This window comes from Manis javanica, chromosome 13 (assembly GCF_040802235.1).
Source record: "Manis javanica isolate MJ-LG chromosome 13, MJ_LKY, whole genome shotgun sequence".
Taxonomy (NCBI): Eukaryota; Metazoa; Chordata; class Mammalia; order Pholidota; family Manidae; genus Manis; species Manis javanica.
The window spans coordinates 91,495,570-91,511,801 of NC_133168.1; the positions used below are offsets into that span (position 1 = coordinate 91,495,570).

The 16,232-nt window shown below is 46.8% G+C and overlaps 1 protein-coding gene across 7 annotated transcripts in view; it reads left to right on the forward strand.

The window, feature by feature from the left end:
• Positions 1 to 16,232, forward strand: part of SUGP2 (SURP and G-patch domain containing 2) — a 39,601-nt gene that overhangs the window by 18,941 nt on the left and 4,428 nt on the right. For 6 of the 7 annotated variants that reach the window (XR_012124479.1, XR_012124480.1, XR_012124478.1 and 3 more), the window contains 3 exons: positions 108 to 219; positions 6,230 to 6,759; positions 14,936 to 14,997. Coding sequence is in view for 4 of the 7 variants with exons in the window: in XM_073220266.1 (XP_073076367.1) it covers positions 108 to 219; positions 6,230 to 6,759; positions 14,936 to 14,997 (704 nt within the window). In the remaining 3 variants the exon portion in view is untranslated. Of the gene's footprint in view, positions 1 to 107; positions 220 to 6,229; positions 6,760 to 14,935; positions 15,075 to 16,232 lie in introns of all 7 variants that reach the window. The other variant, XM_073220269.1, reaches the window with a different exon arrangement.

A 16,232-nucleotide genomic window follows, 5' to 3' on the forward strand; every position in this document is an offset into this window, starting at 1 on the left:
GACCCGGGGCCTCCTCATGATCCGGCCCCATGGCTTCACAGGGGAGGGGAGTTCACATGGGAGGTGGCAACTCCGAGCCAACACATGACGGTTGCTTCGTTTTGTAGTTGACTTGAAGACAATGGAGACTGCAGAGAAACTGGCCAAATTTGTGGCTCAAGTGGGACCAGAGATTGAACAGTTCAGCATAGAAAACAGCACCGACAACCCCGACCTGTGGTACGTACCTGTGGCACCCCGTTGATTTGAGCGCGTTTACCCCTCAGTGTCCCGAAGGCCCTCAAGGTGGCCTGGCAGACGCATTCCTGACCCTGGGTTATGTCATGGCTTTACTTCCACTGAGCTCAGAGCTGCAAGGGAGAAGCAACTGTTCTGTGTTCAGGGGACCTGCCCTCCTCTGGGCATCATGAAAAGCCTCCGCCAGAGGGAAGTTTAAGCTGGATCCAAAGGCTGAGTGGGTGTTGGCTGGAGGACAGTGGGGAGAGCACCCAAGTAGAGATAAGAGGCTCCCCAGATCCTTTGCGGTGGCAGAGCTGTGGGGGGCCGTGGCTGGAGGAGGAGGCCCTGGTCCCACTGGCTGCTGGCGGATGGGTCCTGGTCCAGGCGGGGGCTCATAACACTTGATGCAGTGGTGGCCTGGCTCTAGGGGAAGCCATCCCCTCTCCTCAGATGGGGTGGCCACTCAGTACCACGCTGTTGGCAGGTGATAGAACCACGGCTGAAGCCTCCTCTGCCTGTGGGGTGTGGCCTCTTCTCCTTCCTGGGGCGGCCACCTGGGGGCCTCACGTTCCTGCTGGGCTCCCCCCAGAGCAGGCAGGGCTCCGTACATGTTCCTGTGTGTGTTGTATCCTACACTCAGCTGCAGCACTGGACCCTCATCATGCTTCCCACATGCCGAAGAGTTGTCTTAGTTTAATTAAGAATAAGTTAAAAACTTAACATGTCCTCCAGCATTTCTAGTAGTGACTGAGCACACGCTTCCTGCTTGCTGGGGACCTTGAGTGGGTCCTGCCCTTTGAGACCCAGACCATCCCATGGAGTGCTGCCAGCTTCGCAGGTGCTCAGCCTGGTTCTGCCCTTTATGAGCCTCGGAAGCTGCTAGCCATGCACACCTCAGAGTTGGGCTGCACCATGCAAGTGGCGCTGGGTGAGGGGACAGCTTGGGAAGGGGCAGCGGGGAGCATTTAATCAGTTTTTATTTCCTCCATTGAAAACTGCCATTCACAGGGGGATTTTTGGGTCCAAGGCCAATGCAAATGGAGATTTGTTGCATTTCCCTGGGCTCTTGGCACCACCAGGATTTGGACTTATCCGTCACCCTGTGATAGCCTTTTCTGAGCAGTGTTCCCCAGAAGACACTGTCCCTTCCTCCACACCAGCATCCTGGGATCATTGTGTTTTTGGAGAGAATTATCAGGTGTCTTCCAGAAAAGGGATTGTAGGTCAAAGGTCAGTATAAGCACAGTTGTGTTGCACAGTGCAGAGTCCCCTCCCCAGGGCTGTCCGAGTGCCCCTCCCCACCTCCCACCTTTTTGTGTGCCTTTAAGTCAGCAGGAGTGGTGAGAAATTTCTAATTTTCTCAGTGAAGCTTTAGTTTGTGTTTTTCTTGTGAGTGAAATTGAACACCTTTTCATAAAATATCCTTTATGTATTTATGTAAACCACTCATTTCACTCATTTGCTTTCTTAAAAAAGATAGTTTTGTCCTTTTTTTTTTAGGAGAGCAAGGCAGAGGCTTTTTTTTAGAGATAAAGCAAGAGGGCAGAGCTCCCGGCTCAGGCCAGGAGGGGACAAGAGAGCCCCGGAGTGGTGAGTTGTCTAGGGCTTTATAGGCAGTTGAGAGACAAAGGGCTAGGGATGCACACCTGCTAAGTGGTCCCAAAATGTTTTATCTTTGAAGAGACATTGTTTCTTATTAGTCTTCCTGGTTATTTATAAGGAATTTACTGCTCTGATTCCCTCCCAGGATAGCAGCTTCCTGGTCTGGGAGCGTATCACTCAAGACTGCCTGCTTTGCTCCCAAGGTGGGCTGAGTTACTTACTGTTTGTTAAGAAATTTACCTTTTGACTAATTGGGTTTTAAGATGCAATCTTATTTTCAAGATGGAATCCTTCCTGTTTTTACTAGTTGTTTTGGACTTGCATTGCCCAAGTTGCAAATAATTTGTTTAGGGCCAGAGGAAGAAAAGCAGCACTTGGGTAAAGTTAGAAAAATAAACTGGGCCCCCCAGCAGGCCAAAGCAAATCCCACAACGGATTATCTTGCTTTGTTTTTTCCGGAGGCCCCCACCCTCCTCTGTCTAAGCCCATGGTCCTGTCTCATTCCCCCCTCTGCAGATGGAGACCCTAGCTACTGCTAGGGAAAGGGGGCGACAACCGCTCTGGCTGCTTCGTGCTGAGAGGGGGTGCAGTTAGGTCTCCATCACTGGTCAGTCGAGAGGGTCTCGGAAGATGGGCACTTCTATCCTGGGTTCCATTTCCATCACCATTTGCAGTTTCATGGCTTCAAAAGGATTTTGAAAACCCAGCTCCATATCGTAGTAGTCCATGGGGCTTCTGGGTCTGACATGGCATGGACTTGCCTTGGGAGGTCCTGGAGTGAATCAGAGACATTTTGTGAATAATTTGGAATGTACACACAATATACAACTTTAATTATAGCACAGGTCCCACCTGTGGTGCAGTTTTGTCCTTTTTTTAGAAAGCAGGTTTGTTGGGGTATGATCGGCACACCATAAACTACATGTAACTGCTTGATGAATTAATGCCTGTCTACCCCCATGCAGCCATCACCATCGTCAAGGTGGTGACACACCCATGATCCAGAAGTTCCCTTGTGCATTTGTCATCGCTCCCTCCAGGCAGCTGCTGATCAGCTCTCTCACTGTAAATGGTTTGCATTTTCTAGAATTTTATGTCAATTCAGTTAGTTCTCCCCTTTTGTTTGGCTTCTTACTCAGCATAATTCTTTGGGTTCAACTGTGTTATTGTGAGTCCACAGCTTATTCCTCTTACTGCTGAGTGTATCGCATCCTGTGGCTGGGCCGCAGTTACTGACCTGCTCACCAGACAGTGGCGTTGAGATGTTTCCAATCTGGGATGATCACAGGTAAAGCTGCTGGGAGCATTCATCTATAAGGTCCGCTTTCATTTCTCTCCAGAAAATACCAGCAGGGAGAAAGGCTGGCTCCATGTATGACTTAAACCGCCAAACTTCCTTTCAAAGTGGCTCTCCCGTGTGCATTTCCAGCTGCCTGGACGAGAGTTCCAGGTCTTCCCATCCTGACGGCACTTGCCAGGGCGGTTCTTTGTGTTAGTGTCCCAGTGTGGGACGGGGCTGTCATACTCTGGGTTAGACCCATTTCTCTGAGGTTAGACTGATGGTGCTGAGCAGCTTTGGGCATGTTGGCAAACTTTCCATATTTCTTCAGTGAAGTGTCTGTTCGGCTCTTTGGTGCATCTTTGATTGGGTTGTATTCATTTACTTACTGGTGAATTCTAGAGTTCATTATATGTTCTTGGGACTGGCCTTTATCAGATGTGTGAGTTCCAGGTATTTTCCCCCAGTGACTTGTCTTCTAGCAGTGTCTTTTGGAGGGCAGAAGTTTTTACATCTTTGCCCTTTCTCTCAGGTTCTTTAGACTTCTTTTTTTTCATTTTTTTTAAATTTTCGTATCATTAATCTACAATTACATGAAGGACACTAGGCTCCCCCCTTCACCAAGTCCCCCCCACATACCTCTTCACAGTCACTGTCCATCTGCGTAGTAAGATGCTGTAAAATCACTACTTGTCTTCTCTGTGTTGCACAACCCTCCCCGTGCCCCCCACGCACTATACATGCTAATCATAATGCCCCCTTTCTTTTTCCCCACCCTTATCCCTCTCTTCCCACCCATCCTCCCCAGTCCCTTTCCCTTTGGTAACTGTTAGTCTATTCTTGGGTTCTGTGATTCTGCTGTTGTTCTGTTCCTTCAGTTTTCCTTTGTTTTTATACTCCACATATGAGTGAAATTATTTGGTATTTGTCTTTCTCCGCCTGGCTTATTTCACTGAGCATAATACCCTCTAGCTCCATCCATGTTGTTGCAAATGGTAGGATCTGTTTTTTTCCTTATGGCTGAGTAATATTCCATTGTGTATATATACCACATCTTCTTTATCCATTCATCTACTGATGGACATTTAGGTTGCTTCCATATCTTGGCTATTGTAAATAGTGCAGCAATAAACATAGGGGTGCATCTGTCTTTTTCAAACTTGAGTGCTGCATTCTTAGGGTAAATTCTAGAAGTGGAATTCCTGGGTCAAATGGTATTTCTATTTGAGCATTTTGAGGAACCTCCATATTGCTTTCCACAATGATTGAATTAATTTACATTCCCACCAGCAGTGTAGGAGGGTTCCCCTTTCTCCACAGCCTCGCCAACATTTGTTGTTGTTTGTCTTTTGGATGGTAGCCATCCTTACTGGTGTGAGGTCATATCTCATTGTGGTTTTAATTTGCATTTCTCTGATGATAAGCGATGTGGAGCATCTTTTCATGTGTCTGTTGGCCATCTGAATTTCTTTAGAGAACTGTCTATTCAGCTCCTCTGCCCATTTTTTAATTGGATTATTTGCTTTTTGTTTTTTGAGATGTGTGAGCTCTTTATATATTTTGGATGTCAACCCTTTGTTGGATCTGTCATTTATGAATATATTCTCCCATACTGTAGGATGCCTTTTTGTTCTATTGATGGCGTCCTTTGCTGTACAGAAGCTTTTCAGCTTGATATAGTCCCACTTGTTCATTTTTGCTTTTGTTTCCCTTGCCCGGGGAGATATGTTCAAGAAGAGGTCACTCATGTTTATGTCTAAGAAATTTTTGCCTATGTTTTTTTCTAAGAGTTTTATGGTTTCATGACTTACATTCAAGTCTTTGATCCATTTCGAATTTACTTTTATGTATGGGGTTAGACAGTGATCCAGTTTCATTCTCTTACATGGAGCTGTCCAGTTTTGCCAGCACTCTTTAGACTTCTTTCTTGGTCTTTAGAAGCTCTGACTGTGACATAGTTGCATATAATCTTTAGCTGGACGTTTATCTTCCACTTTGCTGTGGTATGTTCTGCAATGCAGAAGTGTTTCATGTAGTTGGATTTCTTGATTTTTCCTTTATTGCCCCTTGATATTGAGTCATAATTAGGAGAAATTTTCCCACACTCAGGTTTCTATAAAGACACTTATGTATTTTCTTCTAGAATTTGTATGGCTTGGTCTTTACATTTATATCCCCTACCTTTGTTGGGTCTAGAGCAGAGGGTACAAGACATCCAACTTAAATATTTCTCTGAAAAGCTGCCCAGTTGTCCCAACACCATTCATTGAAAAGATCATCTTTCTTGAAGTGGTTTGATTGACTACCTTCATCAGATACTGTGTGTCTGGCCTTTCTCTTGGTCGGTCTGTCCATCCACTCATGGACCAGTAACATGCTGTTCCAACTGTAGAAGCATCACCACCTTATGGGGCTGGAATCCTTCAATGATCTCATTCACAGTTCTCCTAGATCCTTTTGCATATTTATTTTTCTCTGTGAACTTTGGAGTCATTTGGTCCAGATCCAGAAAAAAAATGATGCCTGTATTGGGATAGGTCTATACATCAATATAGTGGTTAAGGGAGCACTGATACTCTAAATGAGGTTGAGTTGTCCTATGTGAGAACAAGTGCCCTCTCCTTCTACCCACGTCACTAAACTCTCTGGGCAGATGTGTTTGCAGTTTCGCATGCCAGCTGCAGCCCCCAGCTGGGGCCACGGGTCCAGGGGCCGTTGGACTCAGCGGTGCAGAGAAGCCTATTGCCACCATATTCATGTAGCTCTGCTGTAGGATGTGGCCCTAGAGGGAGCGCGCCTTCCCCCATCTCAGACCTGGGAGTGTGAGAGGAGTCGGACAAGGCCCAGGGCGGCCGGGACAGAGCCAGTGAGGGCAGACCCTGGCTGCAGTGTTGGGGCTCCTTCCAGCACCTTCCCTGGTTGTCCTCACGCACCTATTCCTCCACCTCTGTCCCTTGAAACAGAGGCCTGTCATGGTGCAGTGGCCCCGTCAGCCATAGAGTGGGGAGAGGCCGGGTGATGCACTCCTTTGTGCACTGCCAGCTTTGTCCCGCCTGCTCGGACAGTGTCAGCAAAGCAGAATGTTTAGAGGAACTTCTGGTTAACTGGGGTGTTGCATCTCTATCCCAGGTTCCTCCATGACCAAAATAGCTCAGCGTTCAAATTCTATCGCAAGAAAGTATTTGAACTGTGCCCCTCGATTTGTTTTTCATCGCCTCTGCTGAACCTCCGCACCGGCGAGGGAGCTGATTCCCAGGAGAGTCCCCTGGAGCCTGTGGGCAGGGGAGGAGAGTTTGAGGACAAGCCCCCGAAGCAGGAGACAGAGCCGGAGAGCCCCGACATGATGCCCGGGGACGAGGACGACGAGGACGGCGAGGATGCGGATGGCGAGGAGGACGAGGAGGATGGCGAGGAGGCCCCCACCCATGGAGGGGCTTCCCGGCACATGCGGGAGACCGCTGAGGCCCAGGGCTCTGGCGCCAGCCCTCCTGCTGATGGCTTCCTGAGCGAGGTGGCGGACGACGGCCAAGCTGGCACCCCCATCCCGTCCCAGGCCTCCTTGGGGGCCTGCTTCCCTCGGAAGAGGGTCAGCAGCAAGTCCCTGAAGGTCGGCATGATTCCAGCTCCCAAGAGGCTGTGTCTCACCCAAGAGCCCACAGGTGAGTGCCTGGCCCTCGTCCCAGACCCCTGCACAGGCTGCCCTTGAGCACCCAGAAGGGTCTCGGCGCTCGCTTGTGGAGACAGGTGGAGACATTCCTGACTCACGGGATTTACTGACCCACAGCCCAAGCCCAGCCACAAGATGACCTAGCTGGCCCATCACCTTTCTTGCCTCTGATTATACCTGCTGACCTGACGTTGTCTTCCTAAGTCCCCCTAGGGCCGACGTGACATGGGGCTCTGTGGTCTGGTTTTTTTAACCAAAATCGTCTCTGTGATTTTGCTCACCACTCCAGAACGTCCTGTGCAGCTCACATCCAGCTGGGGTAAGGCTGGCTCTCTGAGGATGGGCTGCCACATTAGGCTGTGGCTCCTGGTGCCCTGCTCAGTGTTGCCATTACTGCTCAGATCCCAGTAGAGCAGCACCGGCTATGGAGGGCCAGGGCCTGGGTCAGTTCAGCATCTCCTACCTGTGACCTTGGGAGGTGCCCAGCCTTCTGAGTACCCTCAGGAAAGCCCAAGGTGGATAGACCTGCTTAGCAACGGAGACTGGGGGACACAGAGTGGGCCAGTCTGGGCAGCGCTGGGAAGCTGTGTGTTTGGTGCTGTGCCTGCCTTGGCAACAGGAGGCTGGCTCTTCCGTGGGAAGGTTCAGGGTTCTTGAGGTACAACTTCCCAGTAATAAAGTGCACCCTTTTTAAGGGAACAGGTTGAGGAGTTTTGCAGATGTGCAGACTTGAACCCCCTAGTACAGCAGAGCTGGGGCTTGTCCCCAGAAATAACTGTGTCCTTTTGCAGTGCCCTCTGTGCTTCCTGGCCTCATGGTTCTGCATTTCCAGACTGTCAGTCCGTGGAATAGCATCGTATGCAGCCTTCTGATGGGCTGGGTGTAGCCAGGCTTATTGCTTGTGCCCTCCGCCCACCCAGGAGTCACCAGTGCTGCGACACCTGCATGTGAGCTTGGGAATCATGCCTGTCCCTTGTCACCTGTGTGCTCTATGTTATTGAGACTCATGTTCACACCCAGCAGCGTCAGTTAGCAGACCAGTCCCTGTCTTTTGTGTTTGGATACCCTACCCTTAACATGGTACATTAACTGTTCCACTGTGCTCTTTCCTCCTTCAGAAGGGTGCAGCGCACGTTGTGGGAGCTCATCAGAATGCTTGTTGTGGATGTCCTTGTGGGGAAAAGTGGAGTTCTTTCTGGTTTGAACTTCTGAGTACTTTAGGAGTTGATGAGACAGATTCATTTGCAAAAATAATAATGTGATGTGGTATTCTGTGTGATAAGCATGGTGGTTTATGCTGGAATTCTTCATCGGTGGGGTAGTCGCAGGGACACTAAGAGTGCAGAGTGTTGTAAATAGTGCATTTGTCAAAAAAAAAAACAGTGTTCCTCCCCTGTGCTCTAGGGCCTTCACCATAAATGTGGAGTCAGAGGGTAGGGGGCCTTCCATTGAAGCAGATGCTTCAGGTAGAGGCAGCCCCCAGTGGAGCAGGCAGGTTCAGCCCCTGAGCTCGGGAGTCTCATGACCTCTGAACGGTGCTGGAGGGGCTGCTGGAGGGGCTTCTGGCCAAAACTGCAGCCCCTCATTTTCTCTCCTGAATAATTTGGGGAGAGTGCATGTATGTTTGTTTGTTTGTTTGTTTTATTTTGGTATCATTAATATAGTTACATGAGCAACATTGTGGTTACTAGATTGCCCCCATTATCAAGTCCCCCCACACACCCACCATTACAGTCACTGTCCACCAGCGTAGTAAGATGCTAGAGAGTCACTACTTGTCTTCTCTGTGCTATACTGCCTTCCCCATGACTGCCCTACATTATGTGTGCTAATCGTAATGCCCCTTTTTCCCCTTATCCCTCCTCCCTTCCCACTCATCCTCCCCAGTGCCTTTCCCTCTGGTAACTGTTAGTCCATTCTTGGGTTCTGTGAGTCTGCTGCTGTTTTATTCCTTCCATTTTTCTTTGTTCTTATACTCCACCGATGAGTGAAATCATTTGATACTTGTCTTTCTCCACCTGGCTTATTTCACTGAGCATAATACCCTCTGGGTCCATCCATGTTGTTGCAAATGGTAGGATTTGTTTCTTTCTTATGGCTGGATAATATTCCACTGTGTATATGTACCACATCTTCTTTATCCATTCATCTACTGATGGACACTTAGGTTGCTTCCATTTCCTCGCTACTGTAAACAGTGCTGTGATAAACATAGGGGTGCATATGTCTTTTTCAAACTGGGCTGCTGCATTCTTAGGGTAAATTCCTAGGAGTGGAATTCCTGGGTCAAATGGTATTTCTATTTTTAGTTTTTTGAGGAACCTCCATACTGCTTTCCACAATGGTTGAACTAATTTACATTCCTACCAGCAGTGTAGGAGGGTTCCCCATTCTCCGCATCCTCACCAGCATTTGTTGTTGTTTGTCTTTTGGATGGTGGCGATCCTTACTGGTGTGAGATGATATCTTATTGTGATTTTAATTTGAATTTATCTGATGATTAGTGATGTGCAGCATCTTTTCATGTGCCTGTTGGCCATCTGAATTTCTTCTTTGGAGAAGTGGCTGTTCAGATCCTCAGACCATTTTTTAACTTGGTTATTTGCTTCATGTTTGTTGAGGTGCATGAGCTCTTTGTATATTTTGGATATCAACCCATTATCAGTTACGGCATTTATGAATATCTTCTCCCATATTGTAGGATGCCTTTTTGTTCTATTGATGGTGTCCTTTCCTGTACGGAAGCTTTTTAGTTTGATATAGTCCCTCTTGTTCGTTTTTGCTTTTGTTTCCCTTGCCCAGGGAGATATGTTCATGAAGAAGTTGTTCAAGTTTATATTCAAGAGAGTTTTACCTATGTTGTCTTCTAAGAGTTTTATGGTTTCATGACTTATATTCAGGTCTTTGATCCATTTCGAGTTTACTTTTGTGTATGGAGTTAGACAATAATCCCATTTAATTCTCCTACATGTAGCTGTCCAGTTTTGCCAACACCACCTGTTGAAGAGGCTGTCATTTCCCCATTGTATGTCCATAGCTCCTTTATCATATATTAATTGACCATGTATGCTTGGGTTTATATCTGGACTCTCTATTCTGTTCCACTGGTCTATGGGTGTGTTCTTGTGCCAGTACCAACTTGTCTTGATTACTGTGGCTTTGTAGTAGAGCTTGAAGTTGGAGAGCAAGATCCCCCCTGCTTTATTCTTCCTTCTCAGGATTGCTTTGGCTATTCAGGGTCTTTTGTGGTTCCATATGAACTTTAGAACTATTTGTTCCAGTTCATTGAAGAATGCTGTCAGTATTTTGATAGGGATTGCACTGAATCTATAGATTGCTTTAGGCAGGATGGCCATTTTAACAATATTAAGTCTTCCTAGCCAAGAGCATGGTATGAATTTCCATTTATTAGTGTCCCCTTTAATTTCTCTTAAGAGTGTCTTTTAGTTTTCAGGGTATAGGTCTTTCACTTCCTTGGTTAGGTTTATTCCTAGGTATTTAATTCTTTTTGATGCAATTGTGAATGGAATTGTTTTCCTGATTTCTCTTTCTGCTAGTTCATTGTTAGTGTATAGGAAAGAAACAGATTTCTGTGTATTAATTTTGTATCCTGCAACTTTGCTGAATTCAGATATTAGTTCTGATAAGGAAAATATTCAACACAGCTGTCAAGGTCAGCAAACTGCTTTTTTCCTCTGGTTGGCAAAGCACTCCCAGCTCTCCCCTCCCCTCCTCAGGGCTCCTCTTTTGCCCTGTGCATGCCAAAAAGCCACATATCAAAATAATATAAATTGCTCCCCTTGCTTGTGCTCGGGGCTCAGACCTTGGGAGATTACTCCCCTCTGAGACTGCCAGTGTAATATAAAACCACAACACTCCAAGACCTCTGAGTGCCCCTTGGTTCTTTCGTCAGTGATCCAGTCCAAGTTTTCCAGTATTTTCAGTAAGAGTTCCAGAACTTTTGGAGTGGATTATTTAGGGTATTTTATGTACAGTATTATGTCATCTGCAAACAGTGACAGTTTGACTTCTTCCTCACCAACCTTGATGCCTTTTATTTCTTTGTGTTGTCTGATTGCCATGGCTAGGACGTCCAGAACTATGTTGAATACCAGTAGGGAGAGTGGGCATCCCTGTCTTCTTCCTGATCTTAGAGGAAAAGCTTTCAGCTTCTTGCTGTTAAGTATGATGTTAGCTGTGGGCTTGTCATATATGGCCTTTATTATGTTGAGGTACTTGTCCTCTATACCCATTTTGTAGAGAGTTTTTGTCATGAATGGATGTTGAATTTTGTCAAATGCTTTTTGAGCATCTGTGGAAATGATCATGTGGTTTTTGTCCTTTTTGTTGATGTGGTGGATGATGTTGATGGATTTTCGAAGGTTGTACCATCATTGCATCCGTGGGGTGAACCCCACTTGATCATGGTTTATGATCCCCTTGATGTATTTTTGAATTCAGTTTGCTAATATTTTGTTGAGTATTTTTCATCTATGTTCATCAGGGATATTGGTCTGTAGTTTTCTTTTTTGGGGGTGTCTTTGCCTGGGTTTGGTATTAGAGTGATGCTGGCTTCATAGAATGAATTTGGAAGTATTCCCTCCTTTTCTATTTATTGGGAAACGTTAAGGAGAATGGGTATTATGTTTTCTCTAAATGTCTGATAAAATTCAGTGGTAAATCCATCTGGCCCAGGGGTTTTGTTCTTGGGTAGTTTTTCTTCTAGGTTACCCAGTTTGTTAGCATATAGATTTTCATAGTATTCTCTAATAATTCTTTGTAGTTCTGTGATGTCCCTTGTGATTTTCCCATTCTCATTTCTGATTCTGTTTATGTGTGTGGATTTTCTTTTTTTCTTAATAAGTCTGGCTGGGGGTTATCTATTTTCATTTCTCAAAGAACAGCTCTTGGTTTCATTAATTTTTTCTACTTTTTTTTAATTCTCAATTTTATTTATTTCATCTCTGATCTTTATTATGTCCCTCCTTCTGCTGACTTTGGACCTCATTTGTTCTTCTTTTTCAGTTTCAATAATTGTGAATTTAGACTATTCATTTGGGATTGTTCTTCCTTCTTTAAATAGGCGTGGATTGCTATATACTTTCCTCTTAGAACTCCCTTTGCTGTGTCCCACAGAAGCTGGGACTTTGTGCTGTTGTTACCATTTATGTCCATATATTGCTTGATCTCTGTTTTAATTTGGTCATTGATCCATTGGTTATTTAGGAGCATGTTAACCCTCTATGTATTTGTGACGCCTTTTGTTTTCTTTGTACAATTTATTTCTAGTTTTATATCTTTGTGATCTGAGAAGTTGGTTGGTACAATTTCAGTCTTTTTGAATTTAGTAAGGCTCTTTTTGTGCCTAGTGTATGGTCTGTTCTTGAAAACGTTCCATATGTGCTTGAGAAGAATGTGTATCCTGCTGCTTTTGGATGTAGAGTTCTGTAGATGTCTGTTGGGTCCATCTGTTCTAGTGTGTTGTTCAGTGCCTCTGTGTCCTAACTTATTTTCTCTCTGGTTGATCTGTCCTTTGGAGTGAGTGGAGTGTTAAAGTCTGCTAGAATGAATGCATTGCATTCTATTTCCTCCTTTAATTCTGTTAGTATTTGTTTCACATATGTAGGTACTCCTGTGTTGGGTGCATAGATATTTATAATGGTTATATCCTCTTGTTGGACTGAGCCCTTTATCATTATGTAATGTTCTTCTTTGTCTTTTGTGACTTTCTTTGTTTTGAAGTCTGTTTTGTCTGATACAAGTACTGCAACTCCTGCTTTTTTCTCCGTATTGTTTGCATGAAATATCTTTTTCCATCCCTACACTTTTAGTCTGTGCATGTGTTTGAGTTTGAAGTGAGGTTCTTATAGGCAGCATATAGATGGGTCTTGCTTTTTTATCCATTCTGTTACTCTGTGTCTTTTGATTGGTCCATTCAGTCCATTTACATTTAGGGTGATTATCCATAGATATGTACTTATTGCCATTGCAGGCTTTGGATTCGTGGTTACCAAAGGTTCAAGGGCAGCTCCTTTACTATCTAACCGTCTAACTTAACTCACTTACTAAACTATTATAAGAACAGTCTGATGATTCTTTATTTCTCTCCCTTCTTTTTCTTCCTCCTCTACTCTTTATGTTAGGTGTTTTATTCTGTCCTCTTTGTGTTAACCTTGACTCATTTTGTGGATAGCTGGTTTTATTTGGCCTTTAGTTAGTATTTGGTTGGTCTACTTTCTTTGCTGTCATTTTATTTTCTCTGGTGACAGCTCTTAGCCTTAGGCATACTTCCATCTAGAGAAGTCCCTTTAAAATACATTGTAGAGATGGTTTGTGGGAGGCAAATTCCCTCAACTTTTGCTTATCTGGAAATTGTGCAATCCCTCCTTCAAATTTAAATGATAATCTTGCCAGATAAAGTATTCTTGGTTCAAAGCACTTCTGTTTCATTGCATTGAATATATCATACCATTCCCTTCTGGCCTGTAAGGTTTCTGCAGAGAACTCTGATGATAGCCTGATGGGTTTTCCTTTGTAGGTGATCTTTTTTCTCTCTCTGGCTGCTTTTAATACCCTGTCCTTGTCTTTGATCTTAGCCATTTTAATTATTATGTGTCTTGGTGTTGTCCTCCTTGGGTCCATTGTGTTGGGAGATGTGGACTTCCATGGTCTGAGAGACTATTTCCTTCCCCAGATTGGGGAAGTTTTTAGCAATTATTTCTTCAAAGACACTTTCTTTCCCTTTTTCTCTCTCTTCTTCTGGTGTCCCTATAATGTGAATATTGTTCTGTTTGGATTGGTCACACAGTTCTCTTAGTATTTTTTCATTCTTTGAGATCCTTTTATCTCTCTTTCTGCCTCAGCCTCTCTGTATTCCTGTTCTCTGATTTATATTCCATTAACAGTCTCTTCCACCTCATTGAGTCTGCTCTTAAATCCTTCCATTGTTTGTTTTATTTCTGTTATTTCCCACCTGAATTCATCCCTTAGCTCCTGCATATTTCTCTGTAGCTCCATCATCATCCTTATGACTTTTATTTTGAATTCTTTTTCAGGAAGATTGGTGATTTCAGTCTCATCAAGCCCTCTCTCTTGTGTTGAGGGATTTGGGACTAAACAAGGTTCTTCTGCCTTTATATGGCAATGGGAATGGTGGCCAGGGAGTGGCGCGTGTGTCACCTGGGAGAACAAAATCCCTTCCTGCTTGCCGGTCGCCTTGCCAGTCTCCGCTGTCTGTGCCAGTTGACCGCACACAGGGAACAGCCTCTCGGTTAATCCCCTGAGCTGCCGTAGGTGGGGCAGCCCTTGTGATGGCGTTGGGCACTGGTGGGGGTTGCACGCAAGTGGTGCGTGTTCTGCCATGATAACAGAGCCGCTTTGTGCCTTCCGGACTCTGCGCCCATCTCCGCTGTCTGTGCCGGTCAACCACATGCAGGGGGACAGCCTCTAGGTTTGGGCCAGTTAGTCGTGTGCCTGGAGAAGCTTCTGTGCTAAGCTGTGTGGTTACTGTAGGCAGGGCTGCTCCCGGGCTGTTCCACAGCAATGGCGGGTCAGCTGGTTTGCTTGTAGTGCTTGCGAGGGGGAAGGAATGGCAGGCTGCCTATCACCTCCAGCGGGTTTGGAGCTGCGTCGTCACCCAGGGGGATAGGGCACCTGAAGTTCCTTAAAGTTCCCAGCCTGCTGGGTGAGTGTGCAGGACGATTTTGTCCACCTGTTAAACCCTTGGCCATTTAAGACTTTTAAAGCGCCTGCTTTTCTTTTGTCCCAGGGCAGCGGCTGTGGGAACCTGTTCACAGTCTCAGTCTCGAACCTTGCTTTTCTGCTCCTCCAGTATCCAGTGCACCATGCAGTATGTGCCTGTGCTCCTGGGGCAGCCCAGCAGGGCTGGTCATTCAGCAGTCCTGTGCTTCCCCCGCCTGTGAGCTGGTGGGGGGGGAGTGCTCGGGTCCCGCTGGCTCACAGCTTTGTTTCCTACCCTTTTCCATGAGGTGTTGGTCTCTCGGAGATGTAGCATGGCTCACGTACTGTGTCTTCTGGTCACTCTTTAGGGGTAGCTGTATTTTCCAAATATATATGGTTTTGGGAGGAGATTTCCACCATCCTACTAACACAGCTATCTTGAGAATCTCCCCGTGTGTTTGTTTCTTTCTGTGTCTTTTGTCTTCCAGTTCATGAACCAGTTCGCATTGCCTACGACAGGCCTCGGGGTCGCCCCGTGTCCAGAAAGAAGGTGAGCAAGAGCGTGAGGCCGCATGCAGTGAACAGTCAGAATTAGAGTTTCAAAGGACACTGTAGCTTGTGACTAAGGTATACTTGCTCTTCACACTGGGTGCTAGTGTGTCAAGCACCACAGACAGCCTTTTCTCCTGGGGACTGTTTAAAGCTGTTGCTTTGCCCAAAGCACAAGAGGCAGTATTAGTCCACTCAGTGGTGTGTGGTGGATTGGAGGGGTGAACAGATGATGTCTTGGCTCTTGAGAAGGTCGGATCTGGTGGCTGTAACAGCAGTAAGGGAGTGCCTGATGGCTAGTGGGCTGTGTGTTGAGCATGTGCGCATCAACTCCTGGGCACCTGTGGGCCAGGCCCCGTCTGCCCACCTGGACGCAGTGAGCAGGGCCAACGGGAAGAAATATGTTGTGGGTGTCTTGTGGGTACAGAGAAGCAAGTGGAGGGGAGACTGCGCGTAGAGTGGGTTCAGAGGTATTACTTAATCTGGGAGGCTGGGGAGAGGCCCCAGGGCAGTCTCAGGTTACCAGGGAGCCCTTGTGGCCTCAGTGGAGTGATGGCGGTGGGGAGAGGCTGCCAGAACCCACGGCATGTGGATGGATGTCAGTCCTGTGGCCCCTTCCCTGAGGGGAGGCCCTATGGACCAAAGGTGGGGGATTGGTAGAAGATGTGGCTGTTGTGAGCAGGCTGGGTGTGGGAAGCCTGCAGAGCCAGGACGAGGAGGGGTCCGGGGTTGGGTGTGGTTGGCATGGCCAGGAGTGCAGGGCCACTCTAGGGTTGGCCGAAGCAGGTAGGACGGAGCTGTCATTGTCTGAAATGGGGACCCCTGGTGGGAGGAGGTCATTGGAAGGAGACGGGGTACACTCCGACAGCCCAGTGGACAAGGTGAGGGTGCATTAAGGCAGGATGAGGTCGTATAGGACCCGTGGAGACATCGCAGGTCCTTGGAGCTCGGGCACCGGGCAGAGAAGCAGGTGAGGTGTCTGGTGGTGTCCGGTGGTGCAGAAAGCCTGTGTGGTGGCGCAGACCTGTCCCAGTGTCCTGTGTCAGTCTCTAGGGCCAGAAGAAGCATCCTTGTGGCCCTGGCACAGCAGAGAGGTTGGAGTTCGTGGCCCTGACTGGCACACTGCGTTGTAAGCTGAGCCAGCATCTGGGGATAGGTCTGGTGGTGGGTGAGGGCGAAGCCAGCTTCAGCCTGGCCCCCCAGATCTGGCCTCTCGCTCCGGAGCCTCCTTTTGTA